This window comes from Cyprinus carpio, chromosome A19 (genome assembly GCF_018340385.1).
Source record: "Cyprinus carpio isolate SPL01 chromosome A19, ASM1834038v1, whole genome shotgun sequence".
Classification (NCBI taxonomy): domain Eukaryota; kingdom Metazoa; phylum Chordata; class Actinopteri; order Cypriniformes; family Cyprinidae; genus Cyprinus; species Cyprinus carpio.
In genome coordinates, this window is record NC_056590.1 from 19,325,666 (window position 1) to 19,349,775 (window position 24,110).

A 24,110-nucleotide genomic window follows, 5' to 3' on the forward strand; every position below is an offset into this window, starting at 1 on the left:
AGACTGGAGTATAATGGCTGCTGAAAATTTAGCTTTACCATCAAATAAATAAATCATATTTTAAAGTATATTAAAAAAAAGAAGACCTCTTAAATTGTAATAATGTTTCACAGTATAACTGCCTTTACTGCATTTTTGATCACATTAATGGAGCCTTAATAAGCATAAGAGTCTTCTTTCAATAACATCTTACCAACCTCAAACATATGAATGATAATTTAATGGTCAGATTTCACATTGTTTTCTTGTATAAGGATCCTGAGTATAATGATTTTGAGAAGAATCAAGAAACACTACTTGTCAAAAGTGTTGAAAACCTAATTTGTTCAGTTTTTATTGAAATTTACAGAGTTTAATTTACTTTGAAATTAAAGCATACAAAAAAATGATCGAATCAAATCAAAATGTAATCTAAATTTCTAAATCAAAGCTTCTTTTTGCAGATATAACAGTCAATGAAAATCAAATAGTGGTGTAAAGCTATTCTCAGCACTTGCAAAGTTCCCAAAAATTTGTCACACTTGTACAGAAGGTGTAGCATTACTTTCACGCTTGTGTCCAGTTCAAAATGCTGTGGTAGTCTTTTTGGTTCAGGCTGACACTTACTGTGTAAGTCACAGACTCTGGATCCAGCAACAGAGTCAGAGACCATCACGAATCCTCCTCCGTGTTTGACAGTTGGTGTCACATTAAGAGGAACCATCCTTTCACCTGCTCATTTCCATATACAATGTTTATTATGTGTCAGCTTCTGCAACTTAAACATGTTTCTTGGCAGTTTTACCACTTACTTTTTTAACTTTTCAAGCTATTCAAAGGACCTAGACTGCTTAAATTTCAATAAAAACAGGAAACCTTTTTTTCCAAAACATATTCTTCCAAATGTAATAATATTCGAAAAGTTGAAAATAGACTACTGCACTGCAGATGTAGACTGTTGGGACTAGTAATATATATATATATATATATATATATATATATATATGACTGTGTCAGCGCAGCCCTAGTTTACAAATCTTAATGCATTTAGTCATTGCAGCATCAGTAGACAGTTGATATCACTGAATATGTATGAGATATTTCAGGGCAAAATTAGATGCTGTCTGCTATTATAAGTGGCTGTTTGGTTGGTTCGACAGCGACATCATCATTTGCTTCCATCACCTCCACCCACAACCCCTTTTACAGGCCTGAGGGTGCCTTGCACACCTGTGTGACCTCCATAAGGCCTCCTGCCCGGCCTGTCCACACCTCTGCACAGACTCACACTCACACACACTGATAAAAGGTGCCATCAACATGTTTGACCCATAATCCCACACCTGCAGTGCAACGCAATCTATTTTCAGCTGTTCTAATGTTATGAAACCAGCCTAAAAAAAGAAACTGAGAAAAAGAGAGGACTTCATTGATTTAGAAAAACTCTCCAATTACTGTTACAGCTTGAGTCTTAAAGTGACAGTTCATCTTTCTTTCTTCCATCAAACACAAAAGGAAATGTTTTGCAAAATGAATAATGAAAGCGATGGTCCTGAACAACAAAATGTGACCTATGTGTCTCCTTGCTGTCTCCAGAATGTTACAAAAATGACATCCTGCATAGCTTATATATCAAAATGATGTCTTGGAAACTATGAAGGATATGTACATTTCCACAGGTAGGGCTTTAGAGTCAGTAAATTTCATCTGAGGAAAAGAGTGCTTCCATTCACATTATATATCGTTTACACACATAATTCTGTAATTGCATCTTTATTGTGTTTTGTGATGGCGATCATATATCCGATGCGCCCACGTCAGAGCTCCTAAACAAAGAATCATATTGCAGTGGGACCGGAGTTTGCTCTATACTTCAAAGATAGACATTTTTGAGATACGATCACTTCTGAGTTGCCTCCCATGGTTTTAATGTGCTTCTAATTATTGGCATGGTAATGCAGTTTGCCTCTCACCTGTTATTTTATTGGGCCGAGTGATCCCAAATCCTTTTAAATGGCTCATTAGGCAGCTTCAGGGGCAGACAGACAGCAAACCACATTTACACATTTTCTTTTTTAAGACATAATGAACAAAATAGATAATATTTTGATCCAGTGATGGAGCTTTAAAAAGTATTTATGTAAAAATGCTATATACCTGTCTGCAGTTTGATCAGATATCCATGCAACATCTGATGAGGCTTCACGTCATATTTGAATTCAAGATTTTGCAGGAAATTCCTCTGTTAATGATTGTGTTTTGTAACTGGATGAAGTGATTTATTATTTATATGTACTTAATATTCATTGGTTTCTTCCCCTTTAGAAGATGCATTTCATCCAAAGTTTCTTACCATGCTTTTATTGTTCTGATTATCTTTCAAGGGCACAAGAAAGAACTTGCAAGTTCTCAGTAGACTTTTTATATGTCCTGGACCACTGTTTTTTTCAACTGAACCTATAATTTTCCTTCACCTTTGTGCTACTTCTTTCTAAGGCTTTTATTAGTAATGCTGGTAACACTTTACAGTAATGTTCCATTAGTTAATCTTAGTTAATGAATTAATTAAATTGAACAAACAATGAAAAATACATTTATTACAGTATTTATTCATCTTTGTTCATGTTAGTTAATGAAAATGAACCTTTTTGTAAAGTGTTACCTTTAATAAGAAGAAATTAACCTGAATTCTAAATTTTATTATACTGTTACAAGATGTTTTATTTTGAAATATCTGATAAATAATATGCAGAATTGCAACAATAAAAAATAAAAATGAAATTTTATTTTTATTTTATTTGACTTTACCTAACCAGTAAAGCATCCAAGTACTCCTCAGCTGGCACAACCTGGCAACCTCTCAGACCTCTGTGTGCTCCATTAATTTAACAAATCAATTATGCTACAATTAATTGTGTTTGCATCAAGAACGCGATCAATTCACAGATCTTTAATCTAATAAATGGCCTTAAAAACAAGCACTGTGACAGACTTCAAACTATACACTCCCAATTTGTTGCTGTGCCAAGAGTGAAGGATATGGCAAACCGATGAAAAAAATAGATCCTTGTAAGATATATCTCTCCAACTCAGATTATGTGCCATGATGTTAATCATCTCAACTGTGCAATCGAGATTTCTGCAAATTGTCCATTTACACGTGATAAGCAGGTTTTGTGAAGGTTGTTCATTGTGTGTTTCTGCAGGGTCAGGTGATGTTCAGGAACGGGGAACGCATGGGAACCATAAAATTCACCCAGTTTCAAGGTAAGTCCATTAGATGGTCGTTTTTCATGGTTAACAAGCCTTTTTATTGGAAATGCTGGATCAAATGTTGGTCATTCAGCCAGTGTTGATCATCCTCCATCTCACATGAACATCTCACTCCGTGATAGTATCATTTCATAGAATATGTGCGACAAATACAGTGCTGTAAAAATGTTTTTGATCCTTCCTGTTTTTTTATATTTTTTGCATATTTGTAACACTTTAAAAAAATCAGATCATCAAACAAATTTTAATATTACACAAAGATAATGCAAGTAAATACAAAATACAGTTTTTAAATGATGATTTCAGTTATTAAGGGAAAAACGCTGTCCAAACCTACCTGGCCCTGCGTGAAAAATGTATTGCCCCCTCCCGTTAAATCTTTAAAGAACTGTGATTAACCACATTATTTTAGAAAGCTGAGTTAAATTTTACTAGCAACATCAAGGCCTGATTACTGACAGGCCTGTTGAATCAAGAAATCACTTAAAATAGAACCTGTCTGACAGTGACAGTGAAGCATGCTTAAAGATCAAAACATCATGCCACGATCTAAAGAAATTCAAATACATATGAGTAACAACAATAGGTTGGACATGTATCAGTCTGTACCTAAGGGTTATAAAGCCATTTCTAAGGCTTTGGACTCCAGCGAACCCACGGTAGTCGAGAGCCATTATCCACAAACAGAGAAAACTTGGAACAGTGGTGAACCTTCCCAGGAGTGGGCAGCCTAACAAAATTACTTTAAGAGCACAACGACGGCTCATCCAGGAGGTCATAGAAGAACCCAGAACAACATCTAAAGAACTGCAGACCTCACTTCCCTCAGTTAAGGTCAGTGTTCATGATTCAACAAGAAAGAGACTGGGCAAAAATGGCATCCATGGGAGAGTTCCATGGCAAAAGCCATTGCTGACCAAAAAGAACACAAAGACTCATCTCACATTTGGCAAAAAATATCTTGATTATCCCCAAGACTTTTGGGCAAATATTCTGTGGACTGATGTGACAAAAGTTGAACTTTTTGGACGGTGTATCCCGTTACATCTGGCTTAAAATCAACGCAGCATTTCATAAAAAGAACATCATTCCAACAGTCAAACATGGTAATGTTAGTGTGATGATCTGGAGCTGCTTTGCAGCTTCAGGACCTGGACGACTTGCCATAATTGATGGAAGCATGAATTCTGCGCTCTTATCAGAAAATCCTGAAGGAGAATGTCCAGCCATCAGTTTGTGACCTCAAGCTCAAGCGCACTTGGGTTATGCAGTAAGACAATGATCCCAAACACACCAGCAAGCCCACCTCCGAATGGCTAAAGAAAAACAAAATTAAGGTTTGGAGTGGCCAAGTCAAAGTCTGTACTTAAATCTGATTGAGATGCTGTGTCATGACCTTAAATGGTCCATTCATTCTCCAGTGTGGCTGAATTAAAACAATTCTGCAAAGAAGAGTGGGCCAAAATTCCTCCACAGCGATATGAAAGACTAATTGCCAATTATTGCAAACGCTTGATTGCAGTTTTTTTGTGCTTCAAAGGGTGGCACAGCCAGTTATTAGAATTTACACACAATTACTTTTTCACATAGTGCAAGGCAGGTTTGGGCAGCTTTTTTCCCTTTATAAATTAAATAATTATTTCAAAACTGCATTTTGTATTTACTCGGGTTATCTTTGTGTAATATTAAAATTAGTTTGATGATCTGAATCATTCAAGTGTGACAAATATGCAAAAAATAAAAAAAACAGGAAGGGGGCAAAAACTTTTTCACACCACTGTATCTCAGCATGACGATTGTGCCATACATCACATAGACAGTCAGTATGCTCTGCGGCAGCGTCGGCGCTGTCCTGTAGCTTAATGGGGTCAGAGAATTCCCCAGCTCGGCCCTTTGATGTGATTAATCCAGTGTGTATGTGTGTGTGTGTGTGTGTGTGTGTGTGTGTGTGTGTGTGTGTGTGTGTGTGTGTGTGTCCTGAGGGCAGAGGAGATTAACTCTAGTTTGTGGGATTTAATCTCGGAGCAGGGATTCCCCCTCACACCCCACGGCAGCCGCAGGCCAGCGTTCCCCACCCTCTTCAGTCTTATCTGCTTCAGCGCAGAGACTTCCTCCCCATAGTGTGTTACATCACCTCTTCAGACTGTATTTGTAAGCAGGCCGCAGGATTGGAGGGCTGTTTGGCTGAGGGGTGATTGAACTGTCTGTCAATATGAAGGCAAATGGCAGTCAGGGATAAATAATGAAAAAAGAAAGGAGACGCTGTTATCAGCAGCGCACTAGAGAGCGTCTCCTTCTACACCGAGAACAATCACAACTCACACTGGCTCAAAGCGCAAGCTTGCTTTGGGCTCCTTATTTCTTTGGGGTTCTCACTCTATTACTGTGCTTTCTGTCTTTCTTCTGTCTTTCTCATTCACACTCATATTCTCTCAGTCGCTCTCTTTCTCACTCATTATTTACTCACATTAACTCACTCACTCATACTCATCAGTCATGTATTTTACTCATGACTCAAATTCTTGTTCAGTCATATATTCATTCACTCTCTTAAAAGGTTGGTTTTTATCGAAATTTTGGGATTTTTATTTTGAGCAAAATTTTGGTATTTTGTATAAAATTTGGAATAAGCACAGTTGCCATCCAACTAGTCAAAGAGAAGAACAAATTGTTAATTTCTTATAAACTGACACTACTTATTATTAAGTAAAGTGTGGGAGGAGACTGACTTATTATATTTTATTATTATATATGAGAGCGTGCAGACGAAACACAATAAATGCGGTCATTGCTTTTTGGAGGTGGATGCCTGCTGTTTGAGAACACAGTCGTTCCCATCCCATCACACAAAGTCACATGACTTTTTTGATGCACATTGACCCAAAACCACCTCAAATGCATGTAAAAGCTTTTTTGCAAAATCAGAGAATTTTTTTTTTTTTTTTTTTTTTTTTTGATTTTCCATCACTCGTTTCTGATGCGATACTTCAAAATGCGCATAAAAACAGGGTGATGGAAACATAACTACACATTCATTTGTTTGTCCATTCACTCACACTCATTCATTCATTCATTCACACATATTTATTTACTTTCTCATTTATTAACTCACTTTCTCATTCATTCACTTATTCATTCGAAATATACATGACATTTAAAATCTGAGCAGATTTTAAAACACTAGACATCATATAGTTGCTGACTGTGTAAATGGTTACAAAGAAAAATGGTCATCATTCAATAAAAGACTGAGGATGTGCCTGGTGGCTATGAGATGCATGACAAATGAAAGCAATATGTGCTCTAAAATTGGCTCAGAATATCAAAATGTTTGATATCCTGGATGGAATTATAGTCTGAATCTTTAAAAAGCCGTGCCCATCATACACTACATTATTTTGTCAAAATCCAGACTAGCTATGACTTTTATAAACTAGGATTGTCGATTCCAGACTGTAAATTGAGGCAACACTTATGTAACATATTTCAGCTTTGAGTCATTCATTCGCTCACTCACTTTCTCACTTATTTATACATTCACTTTATTTTTAAATGACTGTACTTGCAGTCATGCACTGAATCACACACTGACGCAGTCTTTCTATCATTCACACAAAAATCATTTCCTAATGAGTTTTTAATTAGTCTTTTAACTTGTTTACCTGTAAAAAAAAAAAAAAAAAAACATCTGTCTGAATCAAGATATATTTACTTTAGAAGCAATACTGCATGTTTTCATTCACTTGTTTTCAAACTTATTTTATCTTACTGTACTGGCAGATTTTTTTGCTAATTTGTTTACTGTTCTAAATTGTTCTGCTTATTTACACTTAATATATATATATATATATATATATATATATATATATATATATATATATATATATATATATATAATTATTTTATTAATCTTTTTTTTTTTATTATTATTATTTTTTTAATCTGCCAGTAAGACAAAATAAACTTGAAAGATAATTTAGAAACTTTATCTGGAAAATAAGACACAAATATTTGTTTAGAGTATGATTTTTGCAGTGCACAGGCGCTTTGCTAATTCTCTCAAAATGTCCAATCACTCTCTCTCTCTGCTCATTTCTCTCTCTCTTCATCCCTCACTGTTAAAGTATAGGAAGGGGTAGCCCAGGCTGAATATTTAGAGATGTTCCGATCCTCAATTGAGCCTGCCATCCATCTTTAGAGTGTCAGTCTGTCAGCTCCTATATCACACCCACTGCCACCAAACACCAAACCATCTGGACAAAACACTCAGAGCCGTCGCGAAACCATTCAATGACCCCCCAAAAACCTAGTTGACTAGCTTAACACGTGTTTATGTTGCCAATCCGTTTCTTAACCTAGTTATTTGACAATGACCTCCTGGCAAGAACTGTTTCTGGCCAAACTGTTTCTTTCTGACTGCTTTTTTTGATGTAGATTTTAGGACTTTATAATTTACTGTAAATCATAATAATTTCTTTTCTCTGTTCCTATTAGTATTAGTTTACATGCTTGCTGTCTTTGTAGTGTCCCATTGATCTCATGGTCAAAGTACCTGAATGATGACATTGTCTACAGCAAAACCATGTACACGGACAGTGCTGATTATTCATAGTCAATGATTCTCCTGACAGAGCAAGACCATCTCGAGCACAAAATGTAATCTAGTTCGGTACCACCAAGTACTGCTTAAATTGTTATTCACATTAAAGTTTGGCCTGGCTGAACCCACTGCAGTTATATGGGAAAACCTAAAGCCATCAGATGAATGTGGGTTGGTATCTCAATTCATAATCATATAGTAAATGTTTAGCATTAGCAGTCTTGGAAACACGCATATACAGTATATCCAGGAGCTAAGTGATAAATATCTTTTAATATTTTATGTGTTCTATGTTTTTATGTGTTTTTATTTGTTTTTTTTGAGTGTGAGTGTGAATGTCAATACAAAAGCAGAGCGCACACTCGGGAGAAAATGGAGTTTTAAGTTGACTTTTGGACCAACCATTTACTGCGGATTTTGGGCCTCTGAGATTAGTTGCCTCTGACCCCTTTTTCTGTCTGGGAAGTTATTGATTGCACACTAAGCTTTAATGTTAATTATTGCATCTGTGGATACGTAATCTACCTTGATAAATATTCACCTAACCATTTCCTGTTTTTCATCTTTAATCGTCTACAATAACAAAAATAGTTCAATTTGATACTCAATAATAAAAAAAAACAAAACAAGGAATGCCCTCCATGGTGAATACAATTGCAACATGTGGATCGGAGAAAAAATAACACCTAAGAATCCTTTTTTGATAACCATCCTGTTTTCATCTTTAATACCTAGTTCAATGATATTCCTGTCAACAAGGCTTTTTATTTGATCAGCTGTTGTTAATTATTTGAAAAAGAAAGTATGCTACATGATTAAACTCTTCGTTTTTATATCTTTATTAGAATATTGTTTTTAGAAGAAGAAATCTGTATTTTTGATAACTGATTAATAAGCTCATTCAAATGCTTTCTATTTATATGAGATTAAGTACTAAATATTTACAGTTTGGCACATTTTCATGTTTACATATACATATTTTGTATATAAAGTTTGGGGTCAGTAATTAAGCAGCACAACTGTTTTTAACATTGATAATAATAAGGAATATTTCTTGAGCACCTTAAAACCATTATTTTAAACTAATATTTTACAATATTAATGTTTTTAATGTATTTTTGATAAAATAAATGAAGCATTTGAGCAGTAGGGTATGTCATATTTTGCACTAAAATATTTTTGTGGAGTATATTGTATAACATTTAATTCATAGTAAAATTGGCTAAATATAACAAGTCTAAATACTGATTAAATTTAAAGGACATTTTTGTCAACACAAATAGTGCAAAAATTCGCTATCTGTGTCCTTGTCTGTGAAGCTGTTATGTTTTCTGAGTAAAGTAAAGCTGTTTTTCTTAGTTAGACAATTGTTTCAAATCATTGTTTTTGCAGATTTGCTAATCAGGTACCTTTTAATTGATGTGCAAATGCATAAGGTTGCAATTTACATACTTTTTCAGGTCAACATCAGCCTGAGCATTTTGGGACAATATGTTGGACTAGTTTCTGCAGTGAGTGCACAGAAACTAAATTTACTGTCTATTGTCTTGTTTCTCTCTGGGGGACGCCGGCTTTGAACACAAACCTGCTCTTATCGCCGCTTGGTCCCTCTTGTTTTTGTTGTCTTTCACAGAGGGTCAAGAGGTGAAGGTGGGCGAGTACAATGCCATTGCAGATGTACTGGACCTTATCAACAACACCATCAGGTTCCAAGGTAGGAAAAGCCCCGTTTGTGTGTGTTTGCGGGTCAGTATTTGAGTGAGAGAGAGACAGAAGGTTCACACGCCTGCCAATGTTGTGTACTCACTGTTCCATGTGTGGTCATCTGAATAATTCAAGAGGTATTTTTGTTTTCCCACATTGACATTCTTTGTTTTTTTCCTATAATCCCTGGATATTTTTTGTCCTTTTAAACTGCCTTTGTGGAAAACAGCGCTAGGCAGAAAGTAAAACATTTTATTGTCTTTAATGGAACTTAATGTCTTTTAAGAGGATCTGAGGGAATCATTTGGCATACTTACCCTGTAAAACCTGACATAATAGCCAGAATTTCTTTTTTTTTTTTCAAATGGAACAGTTTATTGAACCTAAAATCCCCCCCAAAAAAATGCATGTGTTTTTGTTGAGTATCATATTTGATACATGGCTCAAATACTATGATATAGGAGAATATGGAGCTCAAACCCGGGGAGAAAAAACACTCAATATTATTCAGAGCAATAATATGCAAAAACATATAATCTAATGCAATTAATGATGATTGCACAAGTAAGTGTTCCTCAAAAGACTGTTCATATTTGATACTCACATTGATACAACAGGATTTTCCATACATATTTTTTTTTAGAAAATCAGTTTATTAAGTGTTTATCTCAAAATATTACTGGCAATATAAAAGCTATTCTTACATTTACTTTATAAAAATCAGTAAATATTTCACAGCAAATAAAAGTGTACCACAATCTAAAGGGGGTAGTTTTTATGAAGGTACTGAAAGGCCTTTTACTGCCTTAAAAAGTGTGAACTATCAATCATAAGGCATAGATGGTATACAACAGGTTTTTCAACAATGTTTTGATTATGTTGTAAATTTATAGAGTTTATAGACATGTGTGCAATTAAATGTGGTACAGTGGAGTTTTACAGTAGGCCTTTATAGGGTTAAGTGAGGGAAAAAGTTTCAAACACTGACCACAACTGAGTTTTGTTTTTCTAAATTCGACTGGAAAAAGTGTCTGAACCATTTGCTTTTGAGCTAATAGCAAGTAAAAAACCTCACAGTAGTACATGAAAACACCCAGTTTGTCAAGACCCAAGTCCATGCCAAACAACTCTTGACTTCATTTTTAGTGACTCCATTTGGTTTAAGTTGCTCGACTGTCTTCCAACTTTTCATTATAATGTAAGATCTAATTGGATCTTACATCATGATCACCCATTCACAAACATTATGTAACCTTGTGCAGAAATAGAGCTAATATGTCACATTAGTGACTTGATTAACCCCATCAATTCGCTCCTCTAGTTGGCATGGCAATTTTAAAAGCCTTAGTCATTTAAATTACACAGGAGCGTCTTCCTAGGAGATTTTTTGAAAGTTTTCTCAGAGGTGACGTTCTTAGAAGTGACTCTGAGAGACTACCTGACTGTGTGAACCCATCATGACTCTTGTAGGTGTTGAAACCGCCAAAAGGATCGACATTTTTGTGCGTCTGCAGCGCCGGCAAATAAATGTCCCCCTCTACAGCATCCTGTTCCTACCATCACTATCCTGGGCATGCTCATGGCGGGGGGCCCTTCCTCTTCTTTAACATCAAAAACCGCAACCACAGGTCAGTGCTTGAGCAAAACTATAAAGGAAAACGTTTAAAGAATGAAACAAACAAAAGTCTGAGACTACATTGAAAGTCTGGGAACTTTTGTTTCATGTGAAAATCAGTTTTTAAGATTTTGAAAAATGTAAAATAGAAAAGTTATGATAGGAAAAGTTCATATTTAAAATTCTGCATTAATTTTCAGTCAGTATAGATACACTACTGTTCAAAAGTTTGAACAATAAAAAAAGTTTGGTCAGTAAGATTTTTTTTTTTTTTTTAAGAAATAATTGTATCATCAAGAATGCATTAATTTAATCAGGAGTGACAGTAAAGACATTTACATTTGCATGTCAATAAATATTAGAATGTCGTGGAAAAGTTCATTTATTTCAGGTAATTCAACTCAAATTGTGAACTCGTGTATTAAATGAATTCAGTTGCACACAGACTGAAGTAGTTTAAGTCTTTGGTTCTGTTTAATTGTGATGATTTTGGCTCACATTTAACAAAAACCCACCAATTCACTATTTCAACAAATTAGAATACTTCATAAGACCAAAGAAAAAAAAAACATTTTTAGTGAATTGTTGGCCTTCTGGAAAGTATGTTCATTTACTGCATATGCTACCCAATACTTGGTAGGGGTTCCTTTTTGCTTTAATTACTGCCCTCAATTCAGCGCGGGTCATGGAGGTGATCAGTTTGTGGCACTGCTGATGTGGTATGGAAGCCCAGGTTTCTTTGACAGTGGCCTTCAGCTCATCTGCATTTTTTGGTCTCTTGTTTCTCATTTTCCTCTTGACAATCTCCCACAGATTCTCTCTGGGGTTCAGGTCAGGTATGTTTTGCTGGCCGGGTCAAGCAACACCCAACAAACATGGTCATTTTGACCAACTTTTGGTGCTTTTGGCAGTGTGGGCAGGTACAAAATCCTGCTGGGGGGTAGTTTTTATGAAGGTACTGAAAGGCCTTTTATCTGTCTTAAGGAATTGTTGGTTTTCAATAGTTAGTTTTTCAACAATGTTTTGATTATGTTGTTAATTTAGAGTTTATAGACATGTGCATATTAAATGTGATACAGTGGAGTTACATTAGGCTTTATAGGGTTAAGTGGGGGAAAAAGTTCAAACACTGACCACAACTGAGTTTGTTTTCTAAATTCGACTGAAAAAGTGTCTGAACCATTTGCTTTTGAGCTAATAGCAGTAAAACCTCACAGTAGTACATGAAAACACCCAGGTTGTCAAGACGCAAGTCATGCAAACAACTCTTGACTCATTTTAGTGACTCATTTGGTTTAAGTGCTCGACTGTCTTCCAACTTTTCATTATAATGTAAGATCTAATTGGATCTTACATCATGATCACCCATTCACAAACATTATGTAACCTTGTGCAGAAATAGAGCTAATATGTCACATTAGTGACTTGATAACCCCATCAGTTCGCTCTCTAGTTGGCATGGCATTTTAAAGCCTTAGTCATTTAAATTACACAGGAGCGTCTTCCTAGGAGATTTTGAAAGTTTTCTCAGAGGTGACGTTCTTAGAAGTGACTCTGAGACTAGCTGACTGTGAACCATTATGACTCTTGTAGGTGTTGAACCGCCAAAGGATCGGACATTTGTGCGTCTGCAGCGCCGGCAAATAAATGTCCCCCTCTACAGCATCCTGTCTACCATCACTATCCTGGGCATGCTCATGGCGGGAGCCTTCCTCTTCTTTAACATCAAAAACCGCAACCACAGGTCAGTGCTGAGCAAAACTATGAAAGGAAACGTTAAAGAATGAAACAAACAAAAGTCTGAGACTACATTGAAAGTCTGGGAACTTTTGTTTCATGTGAAAATCAGTTTTTAAGATTTTGAAAATCAAAAAAATGTAAAATAGAAAAGTTATGATAGGAAAAGTTCATATTTAAAATTCTGCATTAATTTTCAGTCAGTATAGATACACTACTGTTCAAAAGTTTGAACAATAAAAAAAGTTTGGTCAGTAAGATTTTTTTTTTTTTTTAAGAAATAATTGTATTCATCAAGAATGCATTAATTTAATCAGGAGTGACAGTAAAGACATTTACAGGTGCATCTCAATAAATTAGAATGTCGTGAAAAAGTTCATTTATTTCAGTAATTCAACTCAAATTGTGAAACTCTTGTATTAAATGAATTCAGTGCACACAGACTGAAGTAGTTTAAGTCTTTGGTTCTTTTAATTGTGATGATTTGATTGCTCACTTTTAACAAAAACCCACCAATTCACTATCTCAACAAATTAGAATACTGCATAAGACCAATAAAAAAAAAAACATTTTTAGTGAATTGTTGGCCTTCTGGAAAAGCTGGAAAGTACTGCATATGTACCCAATACTTGGTAGGGGCTCCTTTTGCTTTAATTACTGCCTCAATTCAGCGTGTCATGGAGGTGATCAGTTTGTGGCACTGCTGAGGTGGTATGGAAGCCCAGGTTTCTTTGACAGTGGCCTTCAGCTCATCTGCATTTTTTGGTTTCTTGTTTCTCATTTTCCTCTTGACAATACCCCATAGATTCTCTCTGGGGTTCAGGTCAGGTATGTTTGTTGGCCGGTCAAGCACACCAACACCATGGTCATTTGACCAACTTTTGGTGCTTTTGGCAGTGTGGGCAGGTGCCAAATCCTGCTGGAAAATGAAATCAGCATCTTCAAAAAGCTGGTCAGCAGAAGGAAGCATGAAGTGCTCCCAAAATTTCTTGGTAAATGGGTGCAGTGACTTTGGTTTTCAAAAAATACAATGGACCAACACCAGCAGATGACATTGCACCCCAAATCATCACAGACTGTGGAAACTTAACACTGGACTTCAAGCAACTTGGGCTATGAGCTTCTCCACCCTTCCTCCCAGACTCTAGGACCTTGGTTTCCAAATGAAATACAAAACTTGCTCTCATCTGAAAAGAGGACTTTGGACCACTGGGCAACCAGTCCAGTTCTTCTTCTCCTTAGCCCAGGTAAGACGCCTCTGACGTTGTCTGTGGATCAGGAGTGGCTTAACAAGAGGAATACGACAACTGCCAAATTCATTGACACATCTGTGTGTGGTGGCTCTTGATGCCTTGACCCCAGCCTCAGTCCATTCCCTGTGAAGCTCACTCAAATTCTTGAATCGATTTTGCTTGACAATCCTCATAAAGCTGCGGTTCTCTCGGTTGGTTTTGCATCTTTTTCTTCCACACTTTTTACTTCCACTCAACTTTCTGTTAACATGCTTGGATACAGCACTCTGTGAATAGCCAGCTTCTTTGGCAGTGAATGTTTGAGGCTTACCCTCCTTGTAAAGGGTGTCAGTGATTGTCTTCTGGACAACTGTCAGATCAGCAGTCTTCCCCATGATTGTGTAGCCTTGTGAACCAAACTGAGAGACCATTTTGAAGGCTCAGGAAACCTTTGCAGGTGTTTTGAGTTGATTAGTTGATTTGCATGTCACCATATTCTAATTTGTTGAGATTGAGTGAATTGATGGGTTTTTGTTAAATGTGAGCCAAAATCATCACAATTAAAAGAGCCAAAGACTTAAACTACTTCAGTCTGTGTGCACTGAATTTATTCAATACGCGAGTTTCACAATTTGAGTTGAATTACTGAAATAAATCAACTTTTCCACGACATTCTAATTTATTGAGATGCACCTGTATAATGTTACAAAAGATTTCATTTTTAAATAAATGCTTTGCTTTTAAGCTTTCTATTAATCAAAGAATCCCAGAAAAAAAAATAAAAAGTGTATAAAAGAGTATAATGTTTCAGCAAATCAGCACAAGGATCATGTGACACTAAAGTCTGGAGTAATGATGCTTAAAATTCAGTTTTACCATCACAAAAATAAATTATGTTTTAAAATATTATAAAAGAAAAAAATATATTTTAAATTGTAATAATATTGCACATTTTATGTTGTTACTGTGTTTTTTAAATTAATGTTTATTTTTTATTTATTTATTTATTTATTTTTACATCTATCTGTGTATCAGTCTTCTTTTTTATTGCTGTTCTGTTGTCCTGAACCTGAGCCCAATTTGGGTTTAGGATGTGCACACTTATTTATTAATTTTTTAAAAAAATTATTGATTCCCAGAGGACGTTCTTTGATTTCAAACCTATTCTGATACTAGTACTTGCAGTGGGATAAATTTGTATAAAATTATTGCAATAATGCAAAATAAAGGCACTTTTACTAGTGGTTCAGACTTTTGGATCCCGCTGTATATGATACAGTCATAGGTGTAGATGCACATTTAATTGCAACACAATAATAATTAATGAAATGTTGATATTTAATGTAACAGTTGTGTGCTTCCCTCCATCTGCAGGCTGATCAAAATGTCGAGTCCCTATATGAACAACCTGATCATTCTGGGGGGCTTGCTGTCATATGCCTCCATTTTCCTCTTTGGTCTGGATGGATCTTTTGTGTCAGACAAGGAATTTGAGACCCTCTGTACTGTGAGTAATGACTGATTTCTTTGAATATGATGTGAACATGGGTAGACCATGGGTTAGCTGTTACACTTTTTACTCCCATAAACGTTGTTTTTTTTTTTTTTTTTTTTTTTCTGGCTACAAACAGCTATAATGGATAAATTGTCACAATAGTAAGCATTTTAGCGTGAAGAACATTGATAATTATTATAATATAGGACTAATTTATGACATTGGTATTTTAAAAATACAAAACCAGTGCTGGAGTCTACAAACATTTATGCAACTGGACCTTTGACTCAAAGCCTTTTAAAGAGTGAGACAACTTCCCCTGAGACAACTAGCCCCGGTCTCCTCTGTATCTGAATCTGAACACTTTTCAGCTCTGCTTCTCAGACTGTGTCACCAAACTGAGTAAGCATGATTGGATGTGTCACAATTTTAACATGGATTTGGTGACTTAATTTAATTTAGTAGGATTCACAACAGTGCTCAACACATCACATGAAATCACATCAAAGCTTCAATCCACAGTACACGATCTTCAAACAAGATCTAGAGACAGCACTGCAGTTCCATAAACTGGCCCCAAACAATGTCTCCAAGCCAGCAGTCCATCCTCATCGTAGATTCCTGCCTTTTACATGCTGAGATTTTCTTTCCCAGAGGAGCTCAAAATAAAGAGTACTAGATCTGTGGGAGAGAGATGAAGGGAGGACAAAGAGAAAAAATTATGCCTCGGGAACTTTCACAGAATTCACTACACGCCCTGGCACCCAATTTTTCTTTTCGATTGTGGACGTCGGATCATTAGATTTTATGGTTTTGCGGTTTCTGCTGCTTTGTATTCTGTAGACTTAGTCCAGTCTTAGCATTTCAGGCGAGAAGAACTTTTGGTAACTTTGTAGCAACCTTGTTTCACTTTCACATTTAATGTTTTAGGTCCGTACATGGATCCTCATTGTGGGTTACACAACAGCGTTTGGCGCCATGTTTGCAAAGACCTGGAGAGTGCATGCTATCTTCAAGAACGTAAAGATGAAGAAGAAGGTGAGAAATGGGCTTTCAAAACATGTCAGATACAACACTGCACACCATCTACATCTTGAAGTAAGCCTCATGGAGCAACATTGCATGATAACTTGACTTAAAACACTATCTTTTCAGGTCACACTGGGTTGGTCTTACATAAAAGATTTCAGATCATCAATATTTGAATTATTTTTTCACTGTTTAAACGTTTAGGGTCATTAATGTTTTTTAAATAAGTTTCTTATGTTCACCAAAGTTGCATTTATTTGATCAAAAATACTGTAAAAACAGTTTTATTGTGAAATATTGTTATATTTCAAAAAAGTTTTTAATATATTTTCAAATGTAATTTATTCCCGTGTAATTTTTTCAAAGTTGAATTTTAAACAGAAAATGGTTGTGCTGCTTAATATTTTTGTGGGAACTGTGATAATTTTTTCCAGGATTCTTTGATGAATAGAAAGTTCAAAGGAACAGAATTTATTTGAAATAGAAATCTTTTGTAACATTGTGAATCTCTGTACTGTCACTTTTGGTCAATTTAATGCATTCATGCTGAATAAAAGTATTAATTTTCTTTTGAAAAATCTTTCTGACCCCAAACCTTTGAACAGCAGTGTATATCATCACCTCTAGTGTCTACTCTTAGTCATATGGCATAACTGATTGGGTTCCAGTGAGGCAGAACACATAGGAACTGGAATAATTTGTCATCTGACACATAATGGTCACACTTCAGTGCATGTAAATGGTGGTAATTATATAGAAGAATTATAATGCCAAAAACAGAAAAGAAGAATACTGCAGTTTATACATGGATGTTAGAATGGAGATGTAGATAATGAGATGGAGAAACAATGAAAGAGACTTATTATTAAAAAAAAGGAGATACAAGTTACATGCTTTAAACTTCATGGGTAAGCAGTTTTCGACTGCCAAAAAGCTAAAATATAGAAATGCTGTCTTCACTTAATTTCAGTTTGCTGTCTCCATGCAATCCTGACACATCCAGAATCAGCCAGCACTGCCAGTGCTAACCAATGAATCTCTGAAATCTTCCTGGTCTGCTAGAGACTTCAAAAGTCTGTGTGTGAATTTCCTCCACAAGAAAAAGCACCGCACTGCTATGGGGAATAGTGCAGTGGGAAGCTACACACAAGCGCATCATGCAGCTCTTTAACACAACAGATTCAAGCATGCACACTGACCTCCTTTCATACGCTCTTTCTCTCAGTGCTCTTGTTTTTCAGTGCAGTGTAAGAATGTGGCAGTGCTGTAAAGGATGGCTAGCCATGGCTGGCCATCTTTATTTTTAGAGCTAGCAGCCTACTTCCACTGCTGCAGTCAGAATCAGTAGGATGAGATCAAGAGAAACATACACAGAAAGAGAAAGTAAGACAGAGGGTGATAAACATTGTTGCAGAGAACTAGCCATAAATTCAAAGTAATCTTCCAGGTTCAATACGATGTAATTTTATAGTATTTATTAATATTTTGAATTTGTTTTTATATTATTTTATTTATTTATTTATTTTTTCATTTTTGTAAGATTTTAGTCATTTTGTTATATGCGTTTGTCATTTTTATTGGCTTTATTTGTTTTTATTTATTTATTTTAATATTTCTATGTACAGTATCTTTAATTAATTAATTAATTTTTTATTGATTTTTTTTTTTTTTTTCAACCCAATTTGTTTTATTTTTTTATTTCTAAGGTAAATTTATATTTTATTTTATATCTGATTTATCAACGAAAACAGCTTTAGCTTTTTTTCCAGCTTTTTAAGACATATTTACAATGTAAGTAAACCAGGCAAAAGGTTTTTAAATGCTGAAATGCAAAACTTGTATTTTTGTTAAAGCTTGTTTATTAAGTATAAAAGTTTTGAGATAACTAAACACTCCAAGTGATCATTAAGCAATTCTATGTGATGGTGTCTTCTCTTCAGTTGCACTTTCACACTCAATTAGCAGTTCTTAACTGAACCAGCTACATATAAATAAATTCATAGACAGGTAATGCCCAGGTTCGGGGCTTTAACTCCCTCTGGCACTTCAGTGTGGAAGAAGCTGGCAGTGAGCTGACTCCAGCTCCACACAGTGATGGACTGCTGGACTTTGGCACTCTAAAGCGATGGCTGCTGTCAGGACTGTGTTTTGTGAGTGTGTATGTGGGTGTGCCATCTCATTATTAAGCTGAGAAGCAGTCTCAGTATGTGACTCCGCAGACAGTCCGTCTCAAATCAGCTGCCGTTCAATGCAGGTCCGGCAGTCCGATGGGGTCTGTAACAGTCTCTTCTTGCCTCGGGGCTCAGCAAGGGCTATGTCAGTCACCTCGATGGGTCGTACATCTGCCTCTGCTAGATTTAAATCTGAGATAGGAACAAAGGGAGATGGAGCAGATACACACTCAAACACGCATGCAAAACTATACAAAGAATATACAATCCTTGTTTAGTTGTTTCTCTTGTGCAGATTTTAGTTGAATGAAGATGTATTTATCTTCTGTAAAAAGAGTTGGACCACAGATTATTAGTCTTAAAGGGATAGTTCAGCCAAAAACTATAATTCTGTCATCATTGCCTCAAAACCAAGGTTGTCCATTGTTGTTTTGGACCCCATTGACTTTCATCACATGGACAAAAACAGTTCAAGGTCAAAGTGTATAAAATCTGAAAACCTTCCTGGTCGCTCCCTTCCTTGCAATTACATTAAATATGAACTGAAAAAAAGGCAAAAATATATGAAAAAATAAATAACATGAAAAAAAATGCTTTAAAAGCAGTATTTATATGAATTGTGTGCAAGTCTTCTGAACTCATGTGAAGAAAAATGTAGGTCATTATTAATCTTCCTCTCCAGAGAGCTCTTATTGAGTTAGTGAACTGACTTGAGAATGAATCATTCAGAGAGGTTTTGTGAGCCAGGTCAGTTGATTCATTAAAAAGATTTGATACTAAAGAATGATTCTTTCATGAATCGGACAATGTTACTTCTCTCAATAGATGTCTAGACATTTAGTAAATAACTATTTGTCACTCAAAGCTATCATATGACTTCAGACTTGGTATACAGTGCATAGGTCAAATGGAGTTTATTTTTTATTTTTTTAATTTTACAGTGCTTTTACAAATACTTTTTGAATCTTGAAAGACTTGATGGTGAGTTCGCACATATTTTTGAATGAACTATCCCTTTGAGCCTTGAATTTCTTTGGTCTATCAGTCTGATTTCTCATTTTTACAGCATATATACACAGTTATATTCATTATTGTATGGTAAAATCCTGCATGCGCACCCGCATACTGCATCATGCATCATGCATCATTCAAAGACTCTGACTACATTATGGAACACACAGTGTCACAAATAGATGGCATCAAAGATGTGTGCATCTGTAAAATTCAATCAGACACAAGCACATGATGGCCTGCATAACTTAGACTGAGCACAAACACAATCTGACACTAATGCACCACATGCTCTTGTAGACCTGCAGCAATAATCTTGTACAAATGGTGAGCAATTTGAACTGTGAATACAAAAGATTAAGCAGAGCTAAAAATGTTATTGGATTGGAAGCTATTGGGGTTACCAAACTGTAGACTGAATAGGTTTAAATTTTCATTTGAACCACTCATAATAGAACAATAAGGGGTGTGGGTTTAAAGTGGGATATTTATGTGAATTGTGTGCATCTGTTATCCCTGCCCAAGATAAATTTTCCATCAGGAGACAATAGGCAAATAAATCAAATCAAATCAAATAATTTAAGGTGAATTGTGTTCCCAGTTTAATGTACATAGTGTTGTTAATTAGCAACATTAAAGGTGAAGTGTGTCATTCTTCCCAGTTTAATGTACATAGATGTCTATAATTAAGTCTCATGTCGTTCCAAACCTGTATGACTTTATTCTGCAAAACACAAAAAGGAAATTATAAGAAACAAAACATTTTTTTTCATATAATGAAAGTCAGTGTGGTTTAAAACAACAGTGGACCCCATTGAGTTGCTTTTCAGTCAGTCACTCTTGACGTCATGTCGTTGACCGACGAATTGGGATATCGCTTCGATAGACCAATCTACTTTGAATGTAAACAAAACGAGCCAATGCACATTGGCATGCAATTATTGCATCCAGCTGCCACAGCGTGAGCATAATAAGGTAGCAGGTGCAATGCATACCAGCTTTTCGCTTCGGAGCTGAGCGTTAGTATCGTTCTGCTTAAACTGTGTTTAGCTGTGAACTACGAGTTCAGCACGCTCTCGGAAGCTTTGTGTGTTGGCAAGATGGTGCTTCAGCGGCGGTCGTTCCCAAGTCGAGTGCGTTGCGCACTTCAGACTGCACTACCCCCTGTCGTGTTGCAAGCGGACAATTCCCCTCTGCGCCTCAGCACTAAAAGAGCATATCCCTAAAGATTCTCTAAAAGAGCTTCATGGGTGCGTCTTTGTAAGGACGACGGATCGTCCTTATAAGGATGTTCTTTTCACCCGTGCGTTTCTGGGTGTGGTCGTTACCTGGCAACAGGTGATGGTCACGATCACTGCCTCACGTGTCTGGGCATCAAGCACGCTGAGGTGTCCTTCGTGGATGAGTCATGTTCCCACTGCGGGAGCTGTGAACCAGGCTCTGCTACCTTCAGGGGGCAGAGTCCCGTTGCCACTGCCATGATCTGGGGCTCGTTCTGGCGGCCGACAGACGAGAACCACTTCCAGCAGTAACGCGGGTGGTTTAAGGATTACAGTGGTGGCAAACCCTGCAGGGAACCAACCCTCTGGGGACCATCACTCCTCTTGCACCTCCGATCCAGTGGAGCAACCCACAGAACGCGCTGAGCCCTCTTCAAAGTGCGTACCAGCGGTATCCAGTGGGCCTGCAAGAAACTGGCCGGTGGGCTCCTCCACCCTCACCACCCTCGACGGCGGTGCAGGGAAGGGGTATTCGGTGATTCCCCCAGTGGAGCGGGCAGTAGCAACGCAATTGTGTCCTAAGTCTGCCTCCTGCTGGCGGGGAGACCTGGTGCTTCCTTCCCGGGCCTGTAGGCATTCGTCTGGTCTAACCGGCAGTGCCTATATGGCTTGCGGGGAAACTGCTTCCGCCTTACATGCTATGGTGTTACTGCAGATGCACCAGGACCTTCAGGGATCCTTCAGAGAACGAGGGTTACCATACGTAACCGAGAAGTTTCATTGAAAAAACACTGAGACAGTTTTGAGCATATCTTCTTTTGTGTTCTGCAGAAAAAAGAACGTAATTGAGGTTTGGAATGACATGAGGAGGATGAGAAAATGATGACTGAATTTACATTTTTGGGTGAACTGTCCCTTTAATTGGTCTGTCATGTCAGCTAATGGCTCTGCCAATGGCTTGTTTTTGGTGTGGTATTACCAATGGCAAACGGGTGAAAATTAGTTTTTGGGAAACCATTACTATTATTTTTGCAATGTTTGCACCTCTGACTAGACAGTGAGTTGTTTACAATTATTTTTGTGCAAATTGTAAGTACAATAAGTCCATCTTGTTGGCAGGAGCTATTTACACTAACTCCACCCACCATTGCCTGGTTGGGCCAGACAGACTGACAAAAGAAACCACTCTGGTAGAGTGGTATGAAGAGACAGGAAATTTAATTTACATTTCGACATGAACAACCCACATTTGATGGGTCCTCATCCCAATATGCTGAGGTGCAAAGAGTATCTGCCACTATTTACACTGAGTATAAATAGCATTTGGGCAAAGAAAATGTTGCTAATTTTAATTACTGTAAATAGCATCTGTCGTTATTTGCACTTAGTGCAAATAACCTCTGCCTTAAGTTCAGGGGATATTTGTAGCTGTAAAGTGTAGAGGGGGGATTTTAGGACTGCTATTCGCTTTTTTTGATCCATCATCACCTTCCGTTTGCTGAGATGAAAGGAGATTTTGTGCAATAAAATGAAGTTCAGTGGTCATACGGCAAACCTCTCGCCATGTAATGAAACCATCAACCTCTGTTTTATTGTAGATAAAGAGCATCTGTTCTGACAGAATTCAGCATGATGCTCAATGGTAACAGAGTAACTCACCACCTCCTTGTTTTCCACGACGCAAGGTTTTGCCCATTGGTAAGCCATCAAAAGACATCAGATCAAAACGAGTTAGTGTTTCTATTCTGAATCACTGAAGAATTTGTCCGTTTCCACCGTCTGATTCCTCTAGAATATATGCAGGCCTCCTCGTGTTGACCTTTCCTTTGATTTGGATTCTGTTCAGGTCAACCACTGTTAAATAGAAGAAAAGAGAAAAAGATCAGACAGGAGCAGGGCTTTCATCCACAAAGGTTCAGAATGCAAGAGAAGATCATGCGTTTGAATTGAGCAAACAGTCCGTTGATGGTTCCTGCCCATCTCGGCCTCATTCTCATCCTTTAATCACCTCATCCATTGCTGTTCTTTTTTTTCTCTTCCAGATTATCAAGGACCAGAAGCTCTTTATCATTGTGGGTGGGATGTTGCTGATTGATTTGTGCATCCTCATATGCTGGCAGATCGTGGATCCCCTGAAGAGAACTGTGGAAGAGTACAGCTTGGAGGCGAGTCTGATTGCTTATTATTAATGTTGTATGTAACGATTCAGCGGAATTCCTCGACCGGGTCATAATGGTTAATCAATCCCAATTAAATCATAGTCACAGGGAGCTGGGATCATTGGGGAGTACGTAGTGGCCAAGGTTTTATTACCGTGTGCATTATTTTTGGTTCAGGAAGTGAGACGTCCTGCACCGCCCCCACATCCATGGCGGTTGGGGACACAGGCCAGCTGGAATGTGGGACATTGGCACAATTGCTTGGAAAAAAGACACTTGGACGAGCCTGTCCCGTGCTGACACACAGAGGGGGAAGTGTGTGATTGAGCAGGGCTTCAAAATAGGCCGGACATTTGGAACGTCTGCTTGCTTTAGTCATGTGCATTCATGGAATTTAGTCAGACGCTGTCGCAAATGATTGGATGTGTTGAGCTGGAAGCAAAGGTAAAATGGACAATGTCAGACCTGATTGTGTAGTACAGTACATAGTTGTGCACTATAGTGTTTTTTACTTAAAGCAATAAGTTCACCAAAAAATTTTAATTCTGTCATCATTTCCTCACCTTCATGTCGATCCAGACCCATGTGATTTTGGTTAATGTTTGAATATCAAATTAAGGTATTTTAATGAAACCTGATAGCTGTCTGTCCCTCAAATTAAATTCCAGGTAACCAGAACTTTATAAATACAAAAAGGTCATAAATGTATTGTAAAATTAATTTATATGAAAGAGCATTTTACATTTTCATTTTAAACTTCCATGTTAACCGTATTTGATGTGGTTTATGCATGTGAGTTTATAATTATAAAAATTACCTAAATTAAATCTCACAAAATTTGGATTAAGCTACTTGATTCAAATGGATTTCATTTTGGTTACCTGG

The 24,110-nt window shown here is 36.9% G+C and overlaps 1 protein-coding gene across 1 annotated transcript in view; it reads left to right on the forward strand.

The window, feature by feature from the left end:
* The window catches only part of LOC109112229 (gamma-aminobutyric acid type B receptor subunit 2-like), a 185,862-nt gene that overhangs the window by 118,601 nt on the left and 43,151 nt on the right, over nucleotides 1-24,110 (forward strand). The window contains exons 8-13 of the mRNA XM_042776923.1: nucleotides 3,186-3,246; nucleotides 9,486-9,566; nucleotides 12,765-12,915; nucleotides 15,515-15,647; nucleotides 16,566-16,673; nucleotides 23,109-23,231. Of these exons, the coding sequence (XP_042632857.1) occupies nucleotides 3,186-3,246; nucleotides 9,486-9,566; nucleotides 12,765-12,915; nucleotides 15,515-15,647; nucleotides 16,566-16,673; nucleotides 23,109-23,231 (657 nt within the window). The remainder of the gene's footprint in view (nucleotides 1-3,185; nucleotides 3,247-9,485; nucleotides 9,567-12,764; nucleotides 12,916-15,514; nucleotides 15,648-16,565; nucleotides 16,674-23,108; nucleotides 23,232-24,110) is intronic.